Source organism: Electrophorus electricus, chromosome 23 (genome assembly GCF_013358815.1).
Source record: "Electrophorus electricus isolate fEleEle1 chromosome 23, fEleEle1.pri, whole genome shotgun sequence".
Lineage (NCBI taxonomy): Eukaryota > Metazoa > Chordata > Actinopteri > Gymnotiformes > Gymnotidae > Electrophorus > Electrophorus electricus.
Window position 1 is genome coordinate 8,255,234 of NC_049557.1, and position 21,919 is coordinate 8,277,152.

General features: G+C 43.6%; 1 protein-coding gene across 3 annotated transcripts in view; it reads left to right on the forward strand.

The window, feature by feature from the left end:
* The first annotated feature begins 5,941 nt into the window (after positions 1–5,941).
* gripap1 (GRIP1 associated protein 1) overlaps positions 5,942–21,919 on the forward strand; it is a 39,764-nt gene continuing 23,786 nt past the window's right edge. For 2 of the 3 annotated variants that reach the window (XR_004775550.1, XM_035521890.1), the window contains exons 1-20: positions 5,942–6,240; positions 7,185–7,251; positions 8,101–8,162; positions 9,160–9,186; positions 10,075–10,182; positions 11,173–11,329; positions 11,937–12,115; positions 12,460–12,508; positions 13,423–13,493; positions 13,726–13,773; positions 13,870–13,901; positions 14,495–14,542; positions 14,796–14,895; positions 15,272–15,349; positions 16,927–17,019; positions 17,716–17,850; positions 18,754–18,849; positions 20,235–20,447; positions 20,948–21,061; positions 21,342–21,419. Coding sequence is in view for 2 of the 3 variants with exons in the window: in XM_035521890.1 (XP_035377783.1) it covers positions 6,199–6,240; positions 7,185–7,251; positions 8,101–8,162; positions 9,160–9,186; positions 10,075–10,182; positions 11,173–11,329; positions 11,937–12,115; positions 12,460–12,508; positions 13,423–13,493; positions 13,726–13,773; positions 13,870–13,901; positions 14,495–14,542; positions 14,796–14,895; positions 15,272–15,349; positions 16,927–17,019; positions 17,716–17,850; positions 18,754–18,849; positions 20,235–20,447; positions 20,948–21,061; positions 21,342–21,419 (1,797 nt within the window). In the remaining variant the exon portion in view is untranslated. The remainder of the gene's footprint in view (positions 6,241–7,184; positions 7,252–8,100; positions 8,163–9,159; positions 9,187–10,074; positions 10,183–11,172; positions 11,330–11,936; positions 12,116–12,459; positions 12,509–13,422; positions 13,494–13,725; positions 13,774–13,869; positions 13,902–14,494; positions 14,543–14,795; positions 14,896–15,271; positions 15,350–16,926; positions 17,020–17,715; positions 17,851–18,753; positions 18,850–20,234; positions 20,448–20,947; positions 21,062–21,341; positions 21,420–21,919) is intronic. The other variant, XM_035521891.1, reaches the window with a different exon arrangement.

A 21,919-nucleotide genomic window follows, 5' to 3' on the forward strand; every position in this document is an offset into this window, starting at 1 on the left:
CTGTTATCTTCTTCACTCCAGTCACATTATAACTGGAGTGAGATAACGAGTACGGAACACAGCAAGAATTAGGCCTTAATAACTGGCTGTTTGAACTCAAGGATTTATCATCAACTATACATAAAACAAAATTAATTTCATCAAGATAACTTTTAATTAACATGGCATATAAAACAAATATTGTATGCACTAAATCTTTTTTCTGTATCCTGATTACACAACGCCGTTACATGTATTCCGTTACTATTCTACGTCATGCATGTGTGGGTGAGAGATGATACAGGAGACTGTGATGAAAAATGAATCACTTATCTACTGGGTATAGTGTCAGGTGAAGGAAAACACAGCTTTTGAATTTGTACATTTGCGCATTTAAACTCTCTCTCTCTCTCTCTCTCTCTCTCTCTCTCTCTCTCTAGTTTGAGGTGAGTATCTGCAGTGTACTGTATTTAGAGATATTCAAAATAGTAGTGAAGTAAACAAGGTTTAGGGAAACATAATCAACATGCTTCTTAATTGAGTAGGATGAACCAGTTCACACACACACACACACACACACACACACACACACACACACACAAATATATATATATGATATATATATAAATATATATATGTGTGTATGTGTGTGTGTGTGTGTGTGTGTGTGTATATATATATATATATATATATATATATATATATATATATATATATATATATATATATATATATATATATATATATATATATATATATATATTAGCCTCTTTATCTTTATTAGGAACACCTGGCTTGTAAATGTATTAGAATCAATAATCCATATGTTGCCATGGCTACAAAGTCTATGTGAAGTTCTGGAAAAGGATTATTTATGCCAACAACAAAGTTCACCTACACTGCAATTTTTCCACCAGTGTTCATGTAGACTTGACAGTTGAATATATTCTGAACTTTTATTCTAAGCTGTCAGTGAAACTTCTAGGCACCAAGACTGAGAGCACAGCACATGTGTGTGTAATGAAGGAACAGCCTGACATCTTTGTATAGACAAAGAACAGCCTGACATTTGCTTACTTAGAGGCTCATGTTGTAAACCCATTAACATATCTAGAATCCAACACAGTAAGCTATTATAATATTATTAAAAACAAACATACAAAAAAACCTCCCACATTTTATCTTACCTAATGCTCAATTACTTCATGTACACTAATGTCTATTTCTTATGTGTTGCACAGCAAACCTTGAATATCTTACTTGTCCATGTGATTTCCATATGTTAACACTATATTGAAAGTGTTGCAACACTGCTGAAGTGTGAAAACTTTCTGAATATACGTGTAGCAATGTATTGTTCTCTCCCTGGCCGGAAGTGATGTAAATGGATGGGGAGGCATCCATCATGTGGGGTCTTATACTACACGGTGCCGTGAATGTTCTGAGCGCTCGCTAAACCACAGGCATCCTGTGACAACCCCCTAATCCCTAATGAACCTATAATGTGCTGTCACAAAAATGGATTTTTCAGCATTTAATGGAACAAGTGTTGCCCCATTTCCAGTCTGCAAAGAGAAGGGACTCAGCTGGAGGGAAGTGCGAAACAGAAAGCATATGCTCAGTAGAGACAATGCAGTAAATATCAGCAATTCAGCATGTGCAGCTGAGATCGCCACCACAGGTTTTCTTGCAGCCAACACCGGGGAAGAGTCTGCTTTACTAACTATTACTAGCCAGAGCAGAACAAAGACATATTGAGACTCCCTCAGCTCTGGGTGCTGATTGCACAGTAACTTTCATATATTTGCCAATCAAAATGAAGACCGTATGACGGACGGCTTGGGGAGCCACACAGGAAGCACATTTTGTTTTGTACTAGGCAGGGTAAGGAAGGCCATAGATTCTCACTCTGACAACAAACAGGTTCTCTCCTCTGTGATGAGGCCCGTGATGGCTCTGGCATGCTTTGTGCTAGCTGGAGGCTGGACGCCTGATCCATTTACCAAAGTGGCAATAGAAGGCCTGCATACCCATTTGCATTTTACATTACATGGATTATTTTTAATGTGTGCGGTGTATATTTTGGTCCTGTTTTAAAAAATATTTTAAACCATAACCTGAACCAAAAGAGAGTACCAAATACAATATTAGATCAAATTAAACATTGGAATTAACACCCACAAGTGCATAAATCCAATGCAGACTACTGATGGTAATTCAACAAGGATGATTTCCTCACTTTTTCGATCCGTTAGTCTCCTTTAGATCAGTGTGCAGTTGTCTCTATGCAGGTAAAGTCTTTGGGGTTTGTGTTAGTGTCGACCAGCCAGTCAGTGTGAGCTGCAGCTCTGTGCTGAGCATCCGTGTGTTTAGTTTGTTTATGGCCTGGCTGTCCGTGAGCACACACAGGCTCAGATCCTTCATGCCTCTGAGTGCAGGAATAACTACAGCCTCTGCTGCCTCATGCTGGGGGGAAGTGAAATGAAGGTGCGTGAGCCTGGGGTGCTGCTCTTCACTGTCCAGCATGGTCTAAGCAGGCTACACCCTTCCTCTCCACTGCTTCCTCCACAAATGCGCCCATAACAGATTCAGCACAGAGATGTCTCTTCAAAGCTGGCTCTTTCCCTCCTTGCCAATGACAACTAGCCATCTAGCTTGAGGAAGCTAGTAGACCTTCACCTTCTCTGGAACCTTATCCTCTGCCCTCCAGGCTGGGGAAGGCCAGGATCTAACCTTCTGCGCTTATGTTTCTTTTGCACGATGCTGTTCCTGGATAAGAATGCATTCTGCGCTGCAGCAGAACATAAGAGTAGGAGTGCTTTGCAGCATAGGTTGAAAGCTTGGCCATATCAAATATGTCATGTTGGCATGGTGTAAGTGAGCTAAGTGTAACCTGCCATTTGATTTGCCAGACTGCTCGCGTTACAGAGTACCAGGTGAATGAGCAGGTGTGTTGACAGAGATCGTCACCCTCTGAAGGAGAGAGGGTGATGTGATGGGGATCGCCACCTCAGGCAGGTGAAATGGGTGCTCTAGCAGCTGCGCTAGAGAGCTGGATCTTTGGTCCGGTGTTCACGGCACGCCTGTGTCACCTGGATGACCCAGGTTCAAGAATTTGGTAAAGTTGCTGCCCAGTGCCTCTGTCACAGCAGGTGAAAGTCAGTGAGAATGGCCTCGCAAGTGTGGGTTAAGTGAGCGATGCATTAAAGGGACCACTTGACCATGTGAGTATTAACAAGCCTCTTAACATTTTACAGTAGATCACGAAGTCTATCTAAACAGTTTTTAAGTGACCAAAAGCACCTTGATTTCACTTGCTACATTAGCTTTGCTTCCATATGCACCAGCTGTGAAAAGCAGCCAGGAGCGTTTTATGCAAAACTCAGACAAATGAGGCCAGGTTGTCTGATTAGGCGGGAACTGGGTCTGCAGCCAATGAATGGACAACTGTAGAGCAGCAGAGACACAGGCTGCACATGGTGTGTGTGATGTACCTGATGGGAAGAGATTAAAGCTTCTTTGTTCCAGTCACATTTGTTCAAGCTATTTAAAGTCCACTGATGGGCAGCAAAAACAAAAGATATTTTCCCCTCACATGGTTTCTGTTAAATAGGTCACATGGATGATAATGCTGCATGCAGTTGTTTTATTAGTGTGTGAAGTACTGTACAATTGTGAAGGACCGTGTCATGGACACAAATTGAACTCAAACTATCCACACTGTAAAACAAAAACTCAGGGTTCAGTGCATTTACAGTTTTAACATTGTACATTACATGCACAGTCAGAGACAAAGGGAACAGGCCAATCAGTGGTATCTAAGATGGAGGCCTCTTACATGTGGTATGTGGTAAGATACAGACCCAGCTCAGGGATCTGTGTGAGTGCACCTTACTGTGAATGTTCCTCACATAGCCCTTCTATACCAGAGAGAGAGAGAGAGAGAGAGAGAGAGAGAGAGAGAGAGAGAGAGAGAGAGAGAGAGAGAGAGAGAGAGAGAGACATGCCCACAGGAAGATGTATTTTAGTGTTGAGTATTAAAACGTGTTTTATGTATTTTATGGTTATGTGGAATTTTTTGCTTTGCTTTAAATTATGATGTTATTTGGCACACATTTGTTTCTAAATTAACTTTTTAAAATGTATATTCCTATTGGGGTAGATTTTTCTTTTAGGTTTCATTGTATGTTTTAACAAGGCCCAAATGAACATGAAATGGTGGTCTCAGTTGGTTGTTGTCTGTGTAAATAAATGTATGAACAAACGAATGAAAGAGAGAGATTGACTCTGCTGGCTAGGGTGCATGTACTCCTACAGTGATATTTGCCAGTGCCCCGTGTACTCCTGCACAGGACAACTCCACATGCACGTAACAAACGAGGCTCAGAAAGCTGAGACGGATGCAGACGAGGGCAGACATGGATTTTTAATAAAAATAGGAGCACAAAAGGGTCAAAACCCAGGAGAGGTACAAGACAAGTTCTGACTAGGGAAAGTCCAAAACGTAGACACCTGCGGGCACCAACCACCACCTCGCATACTGACAAAAACCAGCTGACAATCGTTCACACTGAGTGCCGCGACTGGCGGGTTTAAGTAGAGAGCTGATGACATGGTAATTAGGAACAGGTGAGTACAATGGCTGTAACTATGGAAACCAGGCTACTACTATGGAGACAAGGACCTCTGGTGGCCAGATGGGGAATTTCTGACAGTTTTTCTTGGCGCATACATGAATTCTTCTCATTAACCTCCCGCAGCGCAGGCTATGCTATGTGTTGCATGCATGAAATAACACTCTACTCTTCTGTACTGTGCATTGGGAGCTCTATCAGATGTTTCATCCTGTTCTTAATATTTAGTTTGAATGGCTGGTTCATCTTGGGAAAATTAGAATATTCAAATGTTTGCTTTCACTGGATAGTGCTGGGTTGGCATGACGGGGAATTGGGTATTGTCTCTGATTATGCGTATTACTTATTATTACGTATTTTACATTTTCACTTTTCAAACACAAACCTCGTTACTCGTTGCTTTGAAAAGCACTTCAATTTATCCTAATCATGCACTTGTAAGCTTTTTGCACTCAAAGTGTCCTGCCTAGTAAGAGTACTCTAGTGGTTCTGTATTTTATAGCATTGTGTTGTATTGTATCTCTTAATCTGGGTTTCAGCACTGACACTTGATTCTGGCAGTGTCTCAGTTTTAAGGAATTTTTGTATTCCAAACTATTTATGCTAGCTAAGGATGCTTTGAGTAGACCACTACAGCATTTTTGCAGCTCACTATGGATAAAGGCATCTGCTAAATAAATGTAAGGAATTAAGGTAAACTTTTTTACTGCTTTTTTGTTAAAGGTTTTCTCTCTGTAAGATGTACCATCCCAGGTCTATTCCATAAACACACAAATGTACGCACACACAAAAGACCACTTTTGAGGATCTTGGATTTGCCTTTTAAAAGTGTGTTCCTCCCTCTTTAAAAAAAAAAAAAAAAAAAAAAAAAAAAAGCTTTGTAAATGTTGTTAAATCATGAATGCAGCTCTCTCATTTTGGAGCCTGTTCTGCGTTTGTGACTTTGCTGCAGGTCTTTCTTTTCTTACTAAATTAAATTACCGTAGTTTATAACTTTCCTCATTACAGTTTGGCCTGGATTTACGTTTATACGTTGTATTTTACATCTCACTTGTATAATGAAATGGTTTATGTGAATACAGTATGGTCTACCTTAATGGTCGAATAAAAAGTCACTGAGAATAAGTGTCACTGAGACATTTTCCCCTATTTTCCCTGAAAACAATGAGTGGATTAGCTATTTAATCTACACTCTGTATATGTGAATGAACTAAGCACGTCTTTAAACTTGAATGCCTAATCGTAAATAATATGGCGAAATGAAACGTCGTCGTGCTAAGCTTAGGGGGACACGTTGATGTTGAGCGCCATCTTCAGGACAGGTTGCCTGCTGCACGCCGAGGCTCATTTTGACGCGATGGTTTCAGGAGCGAATTGCGGCCGCTCCTGAATGGAAGTTTCCGCTACACGCCATTTACTTTGACGGCTTTCGTGCCCTGCGTCTTGAGTAAGCAATGCGTATGATTAGAGCAGCCGAATGACCTAGAGGTGAAGAGGTTTTGCGTCTGAAGCCTCCCCATCTCCCTCCGGACGGACTCGACCAGCCGTGAGTGAGTGAGTGAGTGAGTGAGGTCGCTGGGTGAAGATGGCGCAAGCCCTGTCGGAAGAGGAGTTCCACCGTATGCAGGTCGTTTAAACCCTCCCGGTTGTTTGTCTTTGGTGGTTTGTCTTTTTGTGTCTTGTCGGTTCGCCCGTTAACGGGTCAAGTTGTGCTTGTGCTCTAAGCAGGATTCCGCCGTGTCGTTTGTGCTGTTGCCGAGGGAGGCGGCTTTAGATCCCGTGATGGGCCGTTAGCCAGCCAGCCAGCTATGCTGGCTAGCTAACGTTAGCTTTTCAGCCAATAGGTTAGCTAGCCTTTGTGATTTAACATGTCTACTGTTGTATTTGTTTAGTGTTTGAGTGCATGGTTAAACTATTTTCAGGTGTTACTGTATATATCGATATATCTATATGCATTTGGACAAATATTGGTTAGCTAGCGAGCTAATTAGCATGCCAGTTAGCAAGACAGACAGACAGTTAGCTACCCACTATCTTTTCTGAGCAGTAAACACACCTTTAAAAAATGTTCTAAACCTGAAACGTCTTAAATTTAAACAAGAAGAACCGTAGATGGGCTTTAATGGTGTTTTCATACGCAAAGTCCAAAGGTACGACTCAACGCGATGGCTGTCAAACATTTCTTTCTGGAACTAGCCTCAGGTTTTGTTGACACAGAAGTGGAACTTGCGTTAGCAAACGGCTAGCTTCCTAATGTAATATCCAGTTTCGTACAAAGGGGTTTTCAAGGCTGAAATGTTTCCATTACGTAATTAGACATGGGTCATTAATCGAAGCCGAGCAACTATCTCAAACTGAACTGGAGATGCACTGGCTAGCAAGTGATGAGACATTTATTACACCTGACCGAGAAGCACAGTCCACATTCTTCATCAGTGTGTGGGTCGTACTAGAGAAAACCTGCTCTTTTCCACCTTGGCCCATCGCCTGCATGAAGAGCATGCAGCTGTTAGCTGATCTTAATCAGGCTGGAGCTCATTCCCCTCTGGCCTTTTGTTTGTGTTACAATAGGCTCAGCTTCTAGAGCTGCGAACACAGAACTACCAGCTCTCGGATGACCTGCGAAAGAACACTGCAGGTAAGCAAGCAGTGGATGCCACAACACACTGTAGACTGATGCAAACCGACTCCTGCACATAAACACTTGGAGGTGAGATGTTATTCATCACAGCAAAGGAGTGAGATGTCTGCACAAGCAGGGAATTAAGGATATCCTGTGGAAGATGTTTTTGGTTAACCTGCTGTCTGGGAAATGCAGTTTTTCATATTATTTCTCAATTCTTGCATTTTCTAAGCATCGTTTTAGGTCAGTTTTAAACATTGGAAGCTTTGTTGTTTTTTGCCTAGGCCTAACCATTTGTATAGACAGAGTAATCCGATACTCTTTTCGGCTAAATACTTTGTTTTCTATTCTGCACACTAACCCTAGTTATTTTACTAAACTGGTTAGGTTAATAACATTAAAGTAGTGCTGCTTACTGTCTGGCATATTGAATAGAGTAGTGTAACGATTAAGGTTGGTGAGGGAGGCCATATCTGTAACTCCACTCCTTTAGTTTATGTCCAGCCATATTTGGACTTACATTCATTGCACCTGCGGTGTGTTTTTTGGCAACGCCGCTCTACCATACACTCCAGTTATCTTAATCCATCCAGAGCATAAAGGATCTTGAACATTGAACCACAGCAAGATGATGTGGTCCACTACACCAGATTACATCTGAATTCTCCGCTGACTTGTCCAACTCAGTTGTTCTCTTTCAACATAGTTAGTCAAATTGTAAAACTTCTCTGTTACAGATGCAGGCTGTAATCACAGTACAAATGCTGTTGGGTTTTTTTCCACATCTCTCTTTGTGCAGCGGAGTTTGTGTTCTCATGCCTCTTTGCGGTTGTGTTTGTGCTCTAATATCACACTTTTTTGTAGAGCTCAACAGTGTCCGGCAGAAGACCTTGACCTTGGAAAAGGATTGCATCAAAGCTCAGAAGGTAGACACTCACATTTGTTTTCAGCTGAAATTAAACTGTATAACCATATTTACTTTTTGTTGTCTGCCGTTGGCAGTGGAAACTAGTAGTTTTTAGTAAACTGTCAAGTAAGAAATCTGAGCATTTCCTGCTGATATGAAATGGTAGATTATTGACATTCCCTTTGTTTACCCTTTTGGAGCAGCCAATGAGTGTTCTAGTGAGTCAGGTGCTGTGCCATTGTGTGCTCGTGTATGCATAAATTACACAGTCATAACACTCCAGTTATAGCCACACCCATATGACATTAATGAGTGCATTTGTTATCCTGGAAATGGACGTTTTCATCTGGTGAGGCTTGAGGAACATGTAACAAAACAAAAAGAGAATTCTGGCTTGCCAGTCCCTGATATTCACTGAAGACCACAGAGGTATTTGTTCCAAGCATGTGCACTGTTGCCTGCTTCTCTAACTGAGCTCTCCTCTATCATGGGTACATGGTTGAAACCCAAGTATATGTAGACACTGCTGCGATTCGTGAGTTCATTTGAGCTCCAAGGTGTTTTATCAGGCGTAATGGCACTGAATGTCAGCCAAATGACCATGCTCAGAAAGATAGCTGCTATCCTGTATTTTATTAACTACAAGGGCTATTTTTCGCTCGCAGCCTGCAAGCCAACTGTGTTATGACACTAAAATCCAGAGCAAAACCTATAGGTTTTCTTGAGCATTTTCTCCTCTTGTTATTTAGCTCTTATAACGAGAATGTAGTAATAAGTACTTAGTACTGCCCCTCCTACCATCTTTAGAGGTGGCTGATGCAGTAGGGCATCTGTGAAAACATCTTTCTTTAGACCAAGTAGCCGCTGTAAATGCGTGAAAGAAGGCCGCTTGCTGATGAAATCAGATTTAATGCAGTATCTCTCTGGCTTTTCCCAGAACTCAGAATGGTGATTTTTCCCTCCCAGTCAAGCCTAATCTCATTTATGCTGTCATGTTTTCTTTTCTCTTCCTGCAGGCACTCAGTAAGAGCAAGAAGGCCCAGGTAAGTCTGCCATGCCAGTTTCCCCACAGATGAACCATCTAACCTTGGTTATAATATGATTACAATCATAATGCAGGCAATATTATGCTCCGTAATAGGGTGTGGCACCTACAGACAATCCTTATACATCACAGGTATTAATAGACATCTGAGGCAATTATGTAAAGGTCACCGAATCTCATCAGAACAGCACCTGATCTCCAGTATTCTCAAAAGCTACATTTTTAATAGGTCTTTATTTAATTTGGCCTTGTCCCCTGGTTGTCTTATTGCAGTGTGAACAGCATATGCTGTTTTACTGCTCGGTCTAGCTTGTTTAGCGGCTTGCTGCATTCTTAGTGTTGAGCAGTTGAGGCAGACGGTGGTCTCTTGTGCACTATTGTGAGGTGGGAAGAACCAAATGGTTCCATTGTCAGTAAAGTTAATGATCTCTGTGGTGGTGCATAGCTTTCATCACTGGGAACATCAGTCGGATGAGTTAATGTGTTTTACTTGAGCAGGAAGTGCATTTGTTACTAAGCAATAGTAATGTGTGTAATGGTTCTACTGTTCTTAATTGGGAATCATCGTATTTTGTCATTGCATACACATTAGTCAGAGCACATTCATTGCAGAATACACAGTAATACATTTGTTTTAATGTGTGGGTTCAACACATGATTGTTTTACTCAGTGTTATTGTGTTTTGGGAATAGGAAGTGCATGTTGCACTGTATTATAGTAAAGTGTGGTGTATAACTTTGTGTAATTATCGTATGTTAATGTGTGTGTGATTTTGGGAGGTGGGCACATTATTCAACATTAGCAGCAGCAAGGTGTGATTGGTAGCTGAGTGTTACATTGTGTTGGATTGTGTTGTATGCTAATGTGTGTTGTTTGCCGGTGCAGGAGGTGGACGCATTACTGAGTGAGAATGAGATGCTCCAGGGCAAGCTGCACTGTCAGGAGGACGACTTCAGACTACAGAACAGTACCCTCATGCAAGAACTGTCCAAGGTGCTGAGAGCCTACACAAAAACACCTATATCTACATCCACAAAGTTCCACAGTACCAGAGCCTCCTTTACATGCCCTTACTAAATAATTGTAACATGGAGAGATTACGAGGTGGATGCATATGATGAGAAGAACAAGGTTTATTAAGGGCAAATCCACAATCAGAGACATTACAACAGTCCAGAGTCCTGGAATACATCATAAGACAAACATGATGACAAACGGGGACTAGAAATAACACACGGAGGCAAGGAATCACAAACAGTAGCTAGGATAAATATAAGATATAGCAAAGAAGACATGGATTACAAAGACCACCAACACACTGAGGAAAACACTGGGATTAAGTACATGGATAAATGAGCACTAAACAAGAAACAGGTGAAACTGATGACGGGCGGAGAAAATGAAACTACGGAACATAATACACGAAACAGGGTAACCATGGAGACATGGACGCTAGGAGGGGCCAACCGTCACAATAATTCTCTCTAAAGGGAATGGGATCTTCTTCTTTTTCTCCCTTTTTAAAACATTCTGTATAATTTAAACATCAGCATGCATTAATGCTTATGCCAGGTGGTCCTCTATGCACTGGACCAATCCCTGCTGCCCACTTTAGGTAAAACTGTAAGGTCACTGTTTCCATAACTGTTGTAACAATTTACATTTGTCTGAAATGGGCAGAGATCTTTGTAGTAAGGGAATAGTGCAAGTCAGCTGTATGTAATTCCAGCCTATGTAGTCCCACTTGTATGTAGTCTGCCAATGTAGTTTCAAAGTCCAACTGTGATTACTACAGATCAGATTTTTCTGAAACTTTTGGTTATGCCTGAAATATCCAGCCACTGGTGGCCTGCTTCAAAGCAGAGCTAAGAATGTTCAGTCGAAGAACGATGTAGGGCAAGATATTTTGTTCAAATTCAAACCAATGCTGATTATTTGTCTCAGTGTGCTTCTTCCATGTGTTATTAGTGTTCTTGTTTGCAGTTATGTTCTCAGATCGAGCAGCTGGAGCGGGAGAACCAGGGCCTGAAGGAGGGGCGGGGCCTCCAAGCTTCCACACCCAACCCCGTCTCCACCCCTACTGATGGAGAGTTTCTGCGTATGCAGGCTGAGAACGCTGCCCTACAGAAAAAATTGGCAGGTAAGAGAGCCAATATGTGAAGGGTATACCTCAAAAGAAACACGAGATGAGCATCCAGCCACAGACCTTTGTGCTTATACGGTCAGTTTCCTGGACATGAATAAAACTTAGACCCAGGTTTTAATGTCTTAGACCCAAGGTTTAGAGTCGTTCAGGGCTAACCATGCTCTGGGTCGCCAGTACTGTAATGTCATTACGGAATTAAGGGGTGGTTTGTTATGGGTAATGATCATGTTCCTTTTCACACGTACCACATTCCTATTAATACTTCGGTCTGCAGTTTAACAGCACACGTCTTATGCAGGCATAATAATGCTAGATGTTAATAAACCTTTCTCCTCTAACTTTATTTATTTATTGCAAGGTCTACATAAACCATAAACTGACACTTCCCCCATAACTCCTCTTATTAGAATACCTAGAACACAGATAATTGCTTTTAAGGTTTTCCCTGTATCTACAAGATGGTGGAAAAAGTGCATTCTGGCAATATTGATGTCAGCAGTCAGATTTTGTTTATTTGTGCATAGACTCTGATAGATGTGAGCTATAAGTGTTCGGATGACCGTGTGTGTGTGTGTGTGTGTGTGTGTGTGTGTGTGTGTAGCTCTTCAGGAGCACTATGATGGTGAGTTGAACCGTTTGCGGGGAATAGACGTTAATGACAGTAAGGAAGCAGTGATTGACAAGCAGGCTGACACCAACGGCATCCACCAATTGCATGCCGACACCAGCGGCCTCGGGGAAAATCCAGCAGGCGCTGCAGCCCATGACCCCCTGGAGCAGGTGAGGGCTGTTTTGTTCAGATAGGGACAATCTTATCAGAAGATTATTATTACACCCTGGGAATTTGTGCTGTATACTTGTGCACTTATATTTGCATTCAGGCCGTGTCTGTATTCCTTTTGTTTTGCTTTTTTTCCTTTTCCATTTTCAAGTTCTCCCATCTTTTAAATCACTTTTGAAGCTGGTTTGCTAACATCACTGCACTTTGCTCTGAAGCTATATAGATGTTACTCGTGGCTCTACCTTTGAGTTATTTCATCTCTGTGGGGGGGGGGGAAGCCACTATGTTTGTGTAAAGGGGAACCGCAGGTCTTAACTGGGCTTCCTCCTGTCCACGCCTGCAGGCGGAGATGAAGAGCAGCCCTCTGGAGCTGAGCACCTGCCAGCGGAACGGTGAGCCTCTGGGAGTGACACTTCTGTGCTGGGATTTGTTTTTACCTTTCTTGTCTTAATGAATGTGACTGTGTGTGGGAGGAAGGGAGGGAGAATGCTGGTTGTGGCCCAAATATTTACAGTGTTATATGAACGGTCAAAGCAAAGTTCAACGTTCAAAGAGGTTTTTATTGTCATTTCAGCTATATACAAGTACACAACAAAAACGAGACAATGTTCCTCCAGGACCTTGGTGCAACACAAAAACAACAGTGCAACAGACAACATGCTACAGAAGTTCAAACAGTTCAATATAGTGCAAAATAAACAAATAAACAATAAAAAAACAAATAAATTGTTAAATAAACAATAATAAATACAGGACAGGTCTGTGTTCTAGACGAGCATCCTCCCTGGTGCATACGGACCTGGGCGAACACTGGGATCCAATTCTGCGAATAGGATGACTAAGAATGAGCTCTGAGTGAAGCGTTATTAAAAACAGGACACTGCCGGCAAGATGTGTGATGCCAAAATGTCTTGAAGACATAGCATGTGATTCGAGTCTGTTCTTATAACTGGCTTCTCATATAGTCAGGCCCCACTTTGGGTGCACATTCACAGTTTCTCTCAGCTTTTGGAATGCCTTCAAATATCAAGCGCTCTTTGGTGAAAATATGTGTCCTGATTGACAGTTGACCCGCCAGCCACGGCGCAGTAGTAATCAGAATTGGCACCGGTGTCATTGCTGAGACGCTGCACTGGCCCCTGCAGCTCGGTGGAGTTCTGCGTTGGGTCTCTCTCTCTTAGAGCGTCTCTTAGAGACGCTCTCTCAGAGAGAGAGAGAGAGAGAGAGAGAGAGAGAGAGAGAGAGAGTGAGAGAGAGAGAGAGTGAGTGAGTTCTCATGTGTTAACATCCTCTCGTTCCCTCCCAGAGGTGGAGTTGAAGCTTCAGACGGAGATGGAAGAGAAGGTTTTGCTGAGGGAACAGCTGCAGGCCCAGGAGGTAAACACTTACACGCAGGCAACGCTTCTCCGCTGGCTCAGCACGTTGTAAACGCGGGAGCTACGCAGCGTTAGTGCTGACCGCTGTGCGTGTGTGGGAACCTCATTTATTTTCACTATATTTCAGAAAGTGCACTGTTTATTTATATAAATCTCCTGGAGCATGTTTTAAGCGTATTTGATTACATTTGCAGTGGCGAGCTGCGTTGTAAGTACCTCGTTGTATTTTCCAGGCATCCAAGCAGACTGAAATTGCAAAACTCCAGGAAGAGATTACAAAGGTAAGTGTGAACGTGATGAATAGGAAAGTGTGAACATTTGCAGTTTCGCTTGTGCTAAGTGTAATAGTGACAACAGAATGTCTGATTGTGTTTTAGCTCTCCGACAAACTGAAGAAAAAGCAGGAGAGGTAAGAGCCACATGCTGTTCTCCGTTCATTAGCCTGTCACACTTCCACCTCGTCACCCATGCAGCCTTGCTACAATAGTCTGTTAACACATTTCTTCTGTAATAGAAGTGACACTTTTTACTATGATTTCAGGGGGATTCACGGTTGAGTCTGACAGGAGCCTCTGTTAATCGCATCTTCTCGAGTCCGTGCTATTACTGTCACTACGCTTGCGTGTATGTTGTTCTTGTCAGACAAATGCTTAAATGGCAGCAGCCGCTCTGTCCTCTGAAACATCCGTATGCGCTGCAGCTCAAGGTCTCTCCCACAAGATGTATGACTGTTACCCCCCACTCACCCATCACACTCGTGAGGCAGCGAGAACCCTCGCGCTCTACATGCGGCCTCTCAGCCAATCAGCAGTGTGCTTGTTATGACCTCGCCACACTGCGGTGTGCTCCCTAGGTGCCGTGGTGATGGTGTTGGACGGGAAGTCGTGCTGCCGCTAGCTCTGAAGGAGGCAGAGCGGTGTCCCCTGTCCAGTGGCAGACACGTGCTTCACCGCCCACCAGCTCTGTCTGGGCTTTCAAACTCTCTTTATGCTCATGTTGCAGCTTCCTGCGGCTCCAGGGTGAGAAGGAGGCTCTCTACAATGACAGCAGGTGGGAGAGAGATGGAGCACAATTACCCACAAGTTCATATTGCATTAACATATGACAGAATTATTTCAAGTGTAGTAATACAGTAGCTAATGTGAAGAACATGTATGCTCAATTCCCCTCCAAGCACACTGCACATATGGTTTTACTCAGATGTTCTGGTGCTGTGTTGAACATGGCGTCAGGGAGGAAGGGATGGCATGTCGTCGGATTATGGGTTTGATATTACGGGCTCCATGTGCGTCTTTCACTCCAGGACCAAAATAGAGGAACTTCAGCAGCGCAAAGAAGAGGAGCTGAAGTCCATAAACCTGCGTGTCCAGAAACTCCAGACTGACTTAATGACCGCTAACCAGGTGAGGGTCATGACCCTCTGTTTGGCATCATCTTTACTTGTTGTTTTTGTTGTTGTTATTGTTGCTGTTCTAGTTTGTACAGTGGAAACTTGTCATGGACAACGTCTCATTTGCATTGAGGCCATGTGGCCTCCATGGCATCGAGGAAATAACACTGCAAGCATGCAAAAAACAAAAGAGGAACAAAGAGAAAGTAATGAAATGGAGTTGCTTTCCGAGGCTGTTCAGCAGGTTCTGGTGCTCCCCTGCTCTGAGTTTGAGAGCAGCAGTCAGGTGGAGTGCTGAGCTGCGCTGGTGACAGACGTGTGCAGAGACGCGGACATTCTCAATCTGTGTGTGTGTGTGTGTGTGTGTGTGTGTGTGTGTCTGGCCACAGAATGTTGCTGAGCTGAAGGATCAGCTGCAGAGCAAGCAGAGAGAGCACGAGTTGGCTCTCCATGCACTCAAAGAGCAGGTAAAGCCCCTCTGACCTGCATCTCTCTCCCTTCCCAGCGTTGTCCTGGAAGGCTCAACATGCACTGTATTCACATCACTGTCCAGCTCATGGCAGATTGTTTGTTTGTGTATTTAATATGTTGTTTATTTATGTGGTATTTTATTTAAACTCCAAACTTTATAAACAAAACATGCTGGTTCTTGTCGCTTAATGTTTTCCCATGGTGTCAACAGATCGCCTGTCTGAAGGCCTCGAGACCAGGCTGTCTGAGCTCGGCAGAGAACCAGCTGTTTGCTATCGTGTCTTTGGAGATTTAGCCGATAATCTCTCTTAACCATCAGTGTGCACTTTACAAATGAGCAGAGCCGTGGAAAGGGTCCAGAGGCCCGTGTCTGTGCTAATGAGTACATTTCCTGCATTAATTAGTGCACAGTGTATTTCCTGCATTAAAAGGCCTAGCTGATTAAATTCTGCTTACTGTTGTATAAATCGTATTCAGAAGGCTCGTCGGGATACACAGTGTGGAATGAAACCCAATTAGCAACACTGTGAAGGGTCCACAGGGTTTGATAATCTTTGATTATGCTCTTTATTTGTCTACTGGCATTTCCAACTTCAAACCCTAAAATTAGTTTTTTTGTATGTTCATAATTATTACAAGGTCCTTTCCTTTGACAATCCTTGTGTTGATTTTAAAAAGAAGCAGTGTCGGTGTGCTTTTTGCTCTTGACTAAAATAAAATGTAGTTTGGGGTGTAGTTGCTTTTTGCTCTTGACAGAGGTGTAGTTTGGGGCGTAGTCGGTGTTTGCTCTTGACTGAGGTGTAGTTTGGGGCGTAGTTGGTGTTTGCTCGCGACTCAGGTGTAGTTTGGGCCGTAGTCGGTGTTTGCTCGCGACTCAGGTGTAGTTTGGGCCGTAGTCGGTGTTTGCTCGCGACTCAGGTGTAGTTTGGGCCGTAGTAGCTTGCAGTGTTGCTTCCTTTCTCTTTTTTACTAGCTGAGCCTGCAGGTGTTGGAAATAGCGGGAGAGCTGCAGCTTTAATCGGGCTTCAGTGGAAGAGCAGCTAAAGTTCACCCGAGTAATTAAAGAGCAGCGGGGGCAGCGACACTGGACCCCCCCCGATAGGCCCAGCGGTCCTCTGTGTGCTGAACTACCCGGTCTAGGCCTCAGTCTACTTCACGGCGAGGCCACGGGCCTTAATTAAGGGCCAGTCTGTGATGGGCAGCTCGGAAAGATTACAGAGTAGAAATAGCTGTGTTGTTTTTTCTCTCGCCTCGTTCTCTTCCTTTGCCACTTGACTGTGTCTCTAAGAATCTGTCCTCAACTCCTCTGCTTGCAAGCTCTGTTCGACTTGTGATTTCTAATTCTGACTGAGCGTCCCGTACCCCACACCGCGCACGTATGCCGACACACACACACACACACACACACACACACAAGCGCGCTCTCTCTCTGGATTTTCTTTATTTATCTTTTCTTGTACCGTGGCTTGGACAAGAGTCAAACCGCCTCTCACTTCCTCTGAATCGCTCTGTCTCTCTCGCCCCCCCCTTCCTCCCCCACCTTCTGTCTGTCTGGGGTCTGGCCGAGCTGCAGGTAGCGTGTCAGAGTGCAGTCAGTCAGGAGCAGGTGGAAGGCGTGCTGAGTGAGAACGATGCACTCAGGACTAACCTTGCCGCCCTAGAACAGGTACAGCTCTGTCCCTGTACCGCCGTCCATAGCTATCCACTGTCGCGCATATGCCACCCCGGTGCCATCATGACTCATCCCTGCCAGAGCTACTGCCATATGTCATTATCGTAACTTTAAACTTTCAGCTATTGTTTGAAAGATTCCAGAGTTCTGATTTACATGCTCTTGGAACGGGTAAATCCATAAATGTACACATTTTTATAGTTTTTGGTCAACCATATGTGGAATTTAACCATACCACTGTCACATTGTTGACTAAGGTAGTCTTCATTTAATGAAGTCTGTCTATACTGCTATCATTGAAATATTTACTCTGATGTAATGCTAAGATTTTCTGTATGTCTCTGGTTGTGCTTTTTGGCTGCTGCTTTGCGTTCTATCTCATTTAGTAACCTTTCCTGGATTTCTTTGACATTTCGGCGATTAAACCCCTTCTTGTTTGCAAGGTCCATTTTGCTGTTGTTTAGAACAGCTAGCTTCTGGTTGTAACATTAGAGTTCCATTCATGGCCATTTTACTGCATAATAAGGAAATATATGTATCGATTGCCAAAATGTTAAATGTAACACTGTAAATAATGCAATGTAATATGCCTATGTTTTGACTTAGTGTGCCTGTTTTGACCTCATTTTCTCTCTCTCTCTCTCTCTCTCTCTCTCTCTCTCTCTCTCTCTCTCTCTGTGTGTGTGTCAGATCCAGTCAGTAAAGATTCAGGAGTTGAACCTGCTGAGAGAGCAGAACATGGCTTTGAATGTGGAGCTACAGCAAAAGCGCACTGAACAGGAGAGTTTCCTGGCGCAGAGAGATGACCTCATCTCCCAACTTCAGGTCTCTACATACCCAGCACCTTCACACACCCGCAGTTCCTGAAATGGCAGTAATGTTTGCGAACACTGGAAACGGAGTCTCAGCACATCTGTGCTATAGTAAGCTAGTTAGCAGCACACACCAAGTGGTGGGCATTGAAGACGGCAGTAAACATCTTGGTGCCTGTGAAGAGCGATTTGTTTTTCTCCCATTAATCACATAATTAGTTATGTAATTACATGGTCGGATTGCATCCCAGAGTGATTATTTTCAGTGATGGCTAGTGGCTTTGTTGGAGGTAGTTATGTTAATATTCTAACTTTCTGGCTTGTAATGTGGGATGTTTATGGCAAGGGTAATGATGAGAATTACTCCAATTCTCAAATGATCACTTTTTGCGTCGCCCACTGCAGACAAAATATTTTTGCTGCTTAGAACTCGCAAACGCCTCTGCGCTTCTTTCGGAGATGTCGGAGCGTTCCAGGCGCCGTACTGCCGACCCTGTCCTGCTTGTTTGTGTCGTGAAGCGTGCGTGACTAGTGATGGGGTTCGGCTAAATCTGAGCCCTAGCGATGCTGTACTGGACACGAACTGTGCCCTCCGCCAGGGCCAGATGCAGTGGGGTAGCAGCCTGCTGTTGAATACTCTTCAGTGTTCTGTTGTTTCCTATTCCTGGTGAGACCATACAGTGGCACTGAACTGAAATTCACCAACTGCCAGTTTTCAACTGAAAACTTAGAAATGTGATGTGTGTAATTTCATCTATCAAATGGAGAGTGGAAAAACACAAGGACTAGTCAGGGGTTATTTTATCCCCATGTTGAATTTGAGGCGCTGTCTAATACAGACTGTCTAGAGCCCTCACTATTTTGTTTTGGTTTTTTGTGTGTGTGTGTGTGTGTATGTGTGTGTGTTTCTCCTCAGGAGTCTAACCGAGCCAACACTAGACTGTTGGAGCAGGTATCTGAACTGGGTCTGGAGAAAGACAAACTGCAGCAGGAACTAGAGGAAGCCAAAAAAGTATGTTCCTCTCTCTCTCTCGCGCTCGCTCACACACACACGCAGACACACAGATATTTCTTATCTTCATCAGAGTTGGAGTCGTTTGTACTGGGCATCATCATTTCTAGTGCTCTGCTTTTTACCATTTCTTTCTCACTATTTTCACTTATTTACTGTAACCTTTTGAAGCCTCCCAAGGCAGCGGTGGCATCTAAAAAAAATCGTAGCATACAACTATAGCAGTTAGAATAGAATGTATAGCAATGTGATATATAGAGAACTATGTATTAATAAGGATATCAAAGGGCTTAACTCTCTGATGTGCTGTTGTCGTTGGCAAGAAGAAACGCAACTCGTGTTGCTCACATCAGGTTGTGTTTCTAAACAATGATTACACCAGCAGAAGATGTAACTGCACTTTCTGCACAGTGGAATGGATCTGTATGTGAAAGTTAAGCTGCTTTTTGTTTGGGGGACAAGTCAATGAAATTTCACCTTTGTTCTGTCCGTTCCTTTTTGTGTCAAAATAGGTGCAATGAGAACAATAACATTACTAAAAGAGTGAAGTATAAATTTGAGTAAATTAGGAGGTAGAAATAGACTGTTTCGCCCGACTTTAAAGGGTTGATGGGCGTCACGAACCTTTTACCATAGCGATGCGTGAATTAATTGATTTAGTCCAGAATAAACATGTTATTTCATGATTTAAGACCATCTCATGTCACCCTTGGAGATTTTTATTCAGATTTAAATGAAGCCTATTTTGCAGTACGGCATAGAATAAATGACAAGTCGCCGCTGTGTGATCTTCAGAAAGGAAGTCTCTCACTAGCTGTTGGCGAGCACGCTGCCATCACTCCAGATTGTCCCAGCACGGTCCAATTTAAGGCTTCGGGTGAAAGATGTTGTGTTGAACCTTGGCCAGTGAGCAGCTATGCGCAATAGCTTGGGTTTAGAGGACTGTGAGTGTAATTCAAGTCATGATCTCATGGCCCCCTCAAGCCCTTCCAAACTGAACTGAATGAAATAAAAGATCAGAGCGCGGCAGAAGCCCTGCTGCATGTTGGCCTGCAGATTAATGGGACGTTAGCCAGATCAAAAGCCTCACATACAGTGTGTTCTCCAGACACGAAGAGAAAAACTGGGAGCAGCAGTACTAATACCAAGCCTCATGTCTAACCAGTATTTAAAACAGATTACTGAAGGCTTCTTTGATTGTGTGTGTGTGTGTGTGTGTGTGTGTGTGTGTGTGTGTGTATAGTGCCTCAGTAAAGAGCCATCAGCATGCATTAGGTTTTGAAGGTGTAAGTGTATATGAAGGCTGGAAGATGACGCAGTTGTAAGAGTATTCCTGACTCCTGCCTCGATTCCCCCCCCCCCCCCCCAACCCCGTGCCCTGGCAGAGTGCAGACAAGCGCAAGGCCATGCTGGACGAGCTGGCCATCGAGATGGCGCAGGAGAAGTCTCGACACAAAGAGGAGCTGGGGGACCTGCGCCTCCAGCACGAGAAGGAGGTGCTGAGTGTGCGGGCGCGTTACGAGAAGGAGCTGCGTGGCCTCCACGAGGAGAAGGGCCGCACCGAGGAGGAGCTCCACGCCCAGCTACGAGACGAGAAGGTGGGGGGGGGAGTCGAGTTTAGGTGAGGGGTGCACAGAGAGGGAGTGCAGGAGAGAGCGAGTCTGCACAGATGAGGGCTAACATGGGTCTTCTCATGCTAGCATTCCTGTTCTGTGTTTGTAGCCTAGCAGACCCCTGTGATTGGCTAGTACCACTTTGTGTGGACGGGAAGAGCGGAACTACGGAAGCCTTTGTATCCAGTGAGAATAGGGCTAGCTGTGCTCATGTGGGTTCCCCTGGCCAAAGATGGCTGCGGATTGGCTTGGAATAAAACTGGGCTCCCTGTATTGAGATCCAGAATACTACCCATCAGCACTAGCCTCAGTTACTATGCAACAAAGCAGGAGATGAACAGACATGGAGAGAAAGGTAGAGGGAGAAAGAAGAGAGACTAGTTTGGAGAGGGGAGATGTGCATAGAGAGAGAGAGTTGTGTGTGTGTGTGTGTGTGTGTGTGTGTGTGTGTGTGTGTGTGTGTGACGCATTGTTGTGTGTTGCAGGCACGTACAAAAGAGCTGGAGAGTTTGCAGCACAGTGTGGAAGAGCTGCAGGCGCAGGTGCAATCCATGGAGGGAGCCAAGGGCTGGTTCGAACGCAGGCTCAAAGAGGCTGAGGTAGTGCGTGCGTGTGCGTTCACAGCATATGCCAGGATTATTAGCACTGCATCAACACCTTTATGCGTCTCTAATGCTCTCCAGTCTGGCCACTTGATGTCAGTATTGTTTTCTATGGTGAAACTCTAAGCCAAGCATCAAAGTTTCTGTACTAACTCGTGTTTAAATGTTTTAGGAATTTTTGTTTTGTATTGTTTTCTGTTTGTATAAATGTGTATAATAAATGTGTATAATATTTGTTCCATATTGTGTGTGTGTGTGTGTGTGTGTGAGAGAATAGGACACAATGGAAAAAAACACTTTGGAACATGCAGAAGAGATTCAGAGACTATGCAGGGAGCATGTACTCCAGCTTGAGGTAAAGTGTGTGTGCGTGTGCGTGTGTGTTTGGAAGGAGGGTGTAGGTCAGTGTCATGTCTCCCTCTCCTCATTTTAGCTGTTGTAAGTGGGAGACCTCATTGTTGATTTCAGGGAGCTGCGGTGAAGTCATGAATGGAAAAAGCTCTAATATGGTTTTCATGACCACTTGTACATTTAACACATGTTCAACATTTGAAGATGTGTGTCATTCTGTAACTCCTTGAACAGCTCTTACCCTGGAGTGCTTGTTTAGCATCTTTACTGGCATGACTTTTCAAACGTCTGTTATATATTTAGGTTTGTTTAATATACTTATTAATAATGATGTTGGGTAAAAATTGCATTAAAATGGAACTAATGGGCTCCCTTAACAGAGCTAATGTTTACTCTGTCCCTACAGAATACATATGCAGTAACCAAACTACACACATCAGCAGAGTTTGGGTTTAATATTCTGCAGGAATGATTTGCACTCAGAAGGTCTGTGTGTGTGTGTGT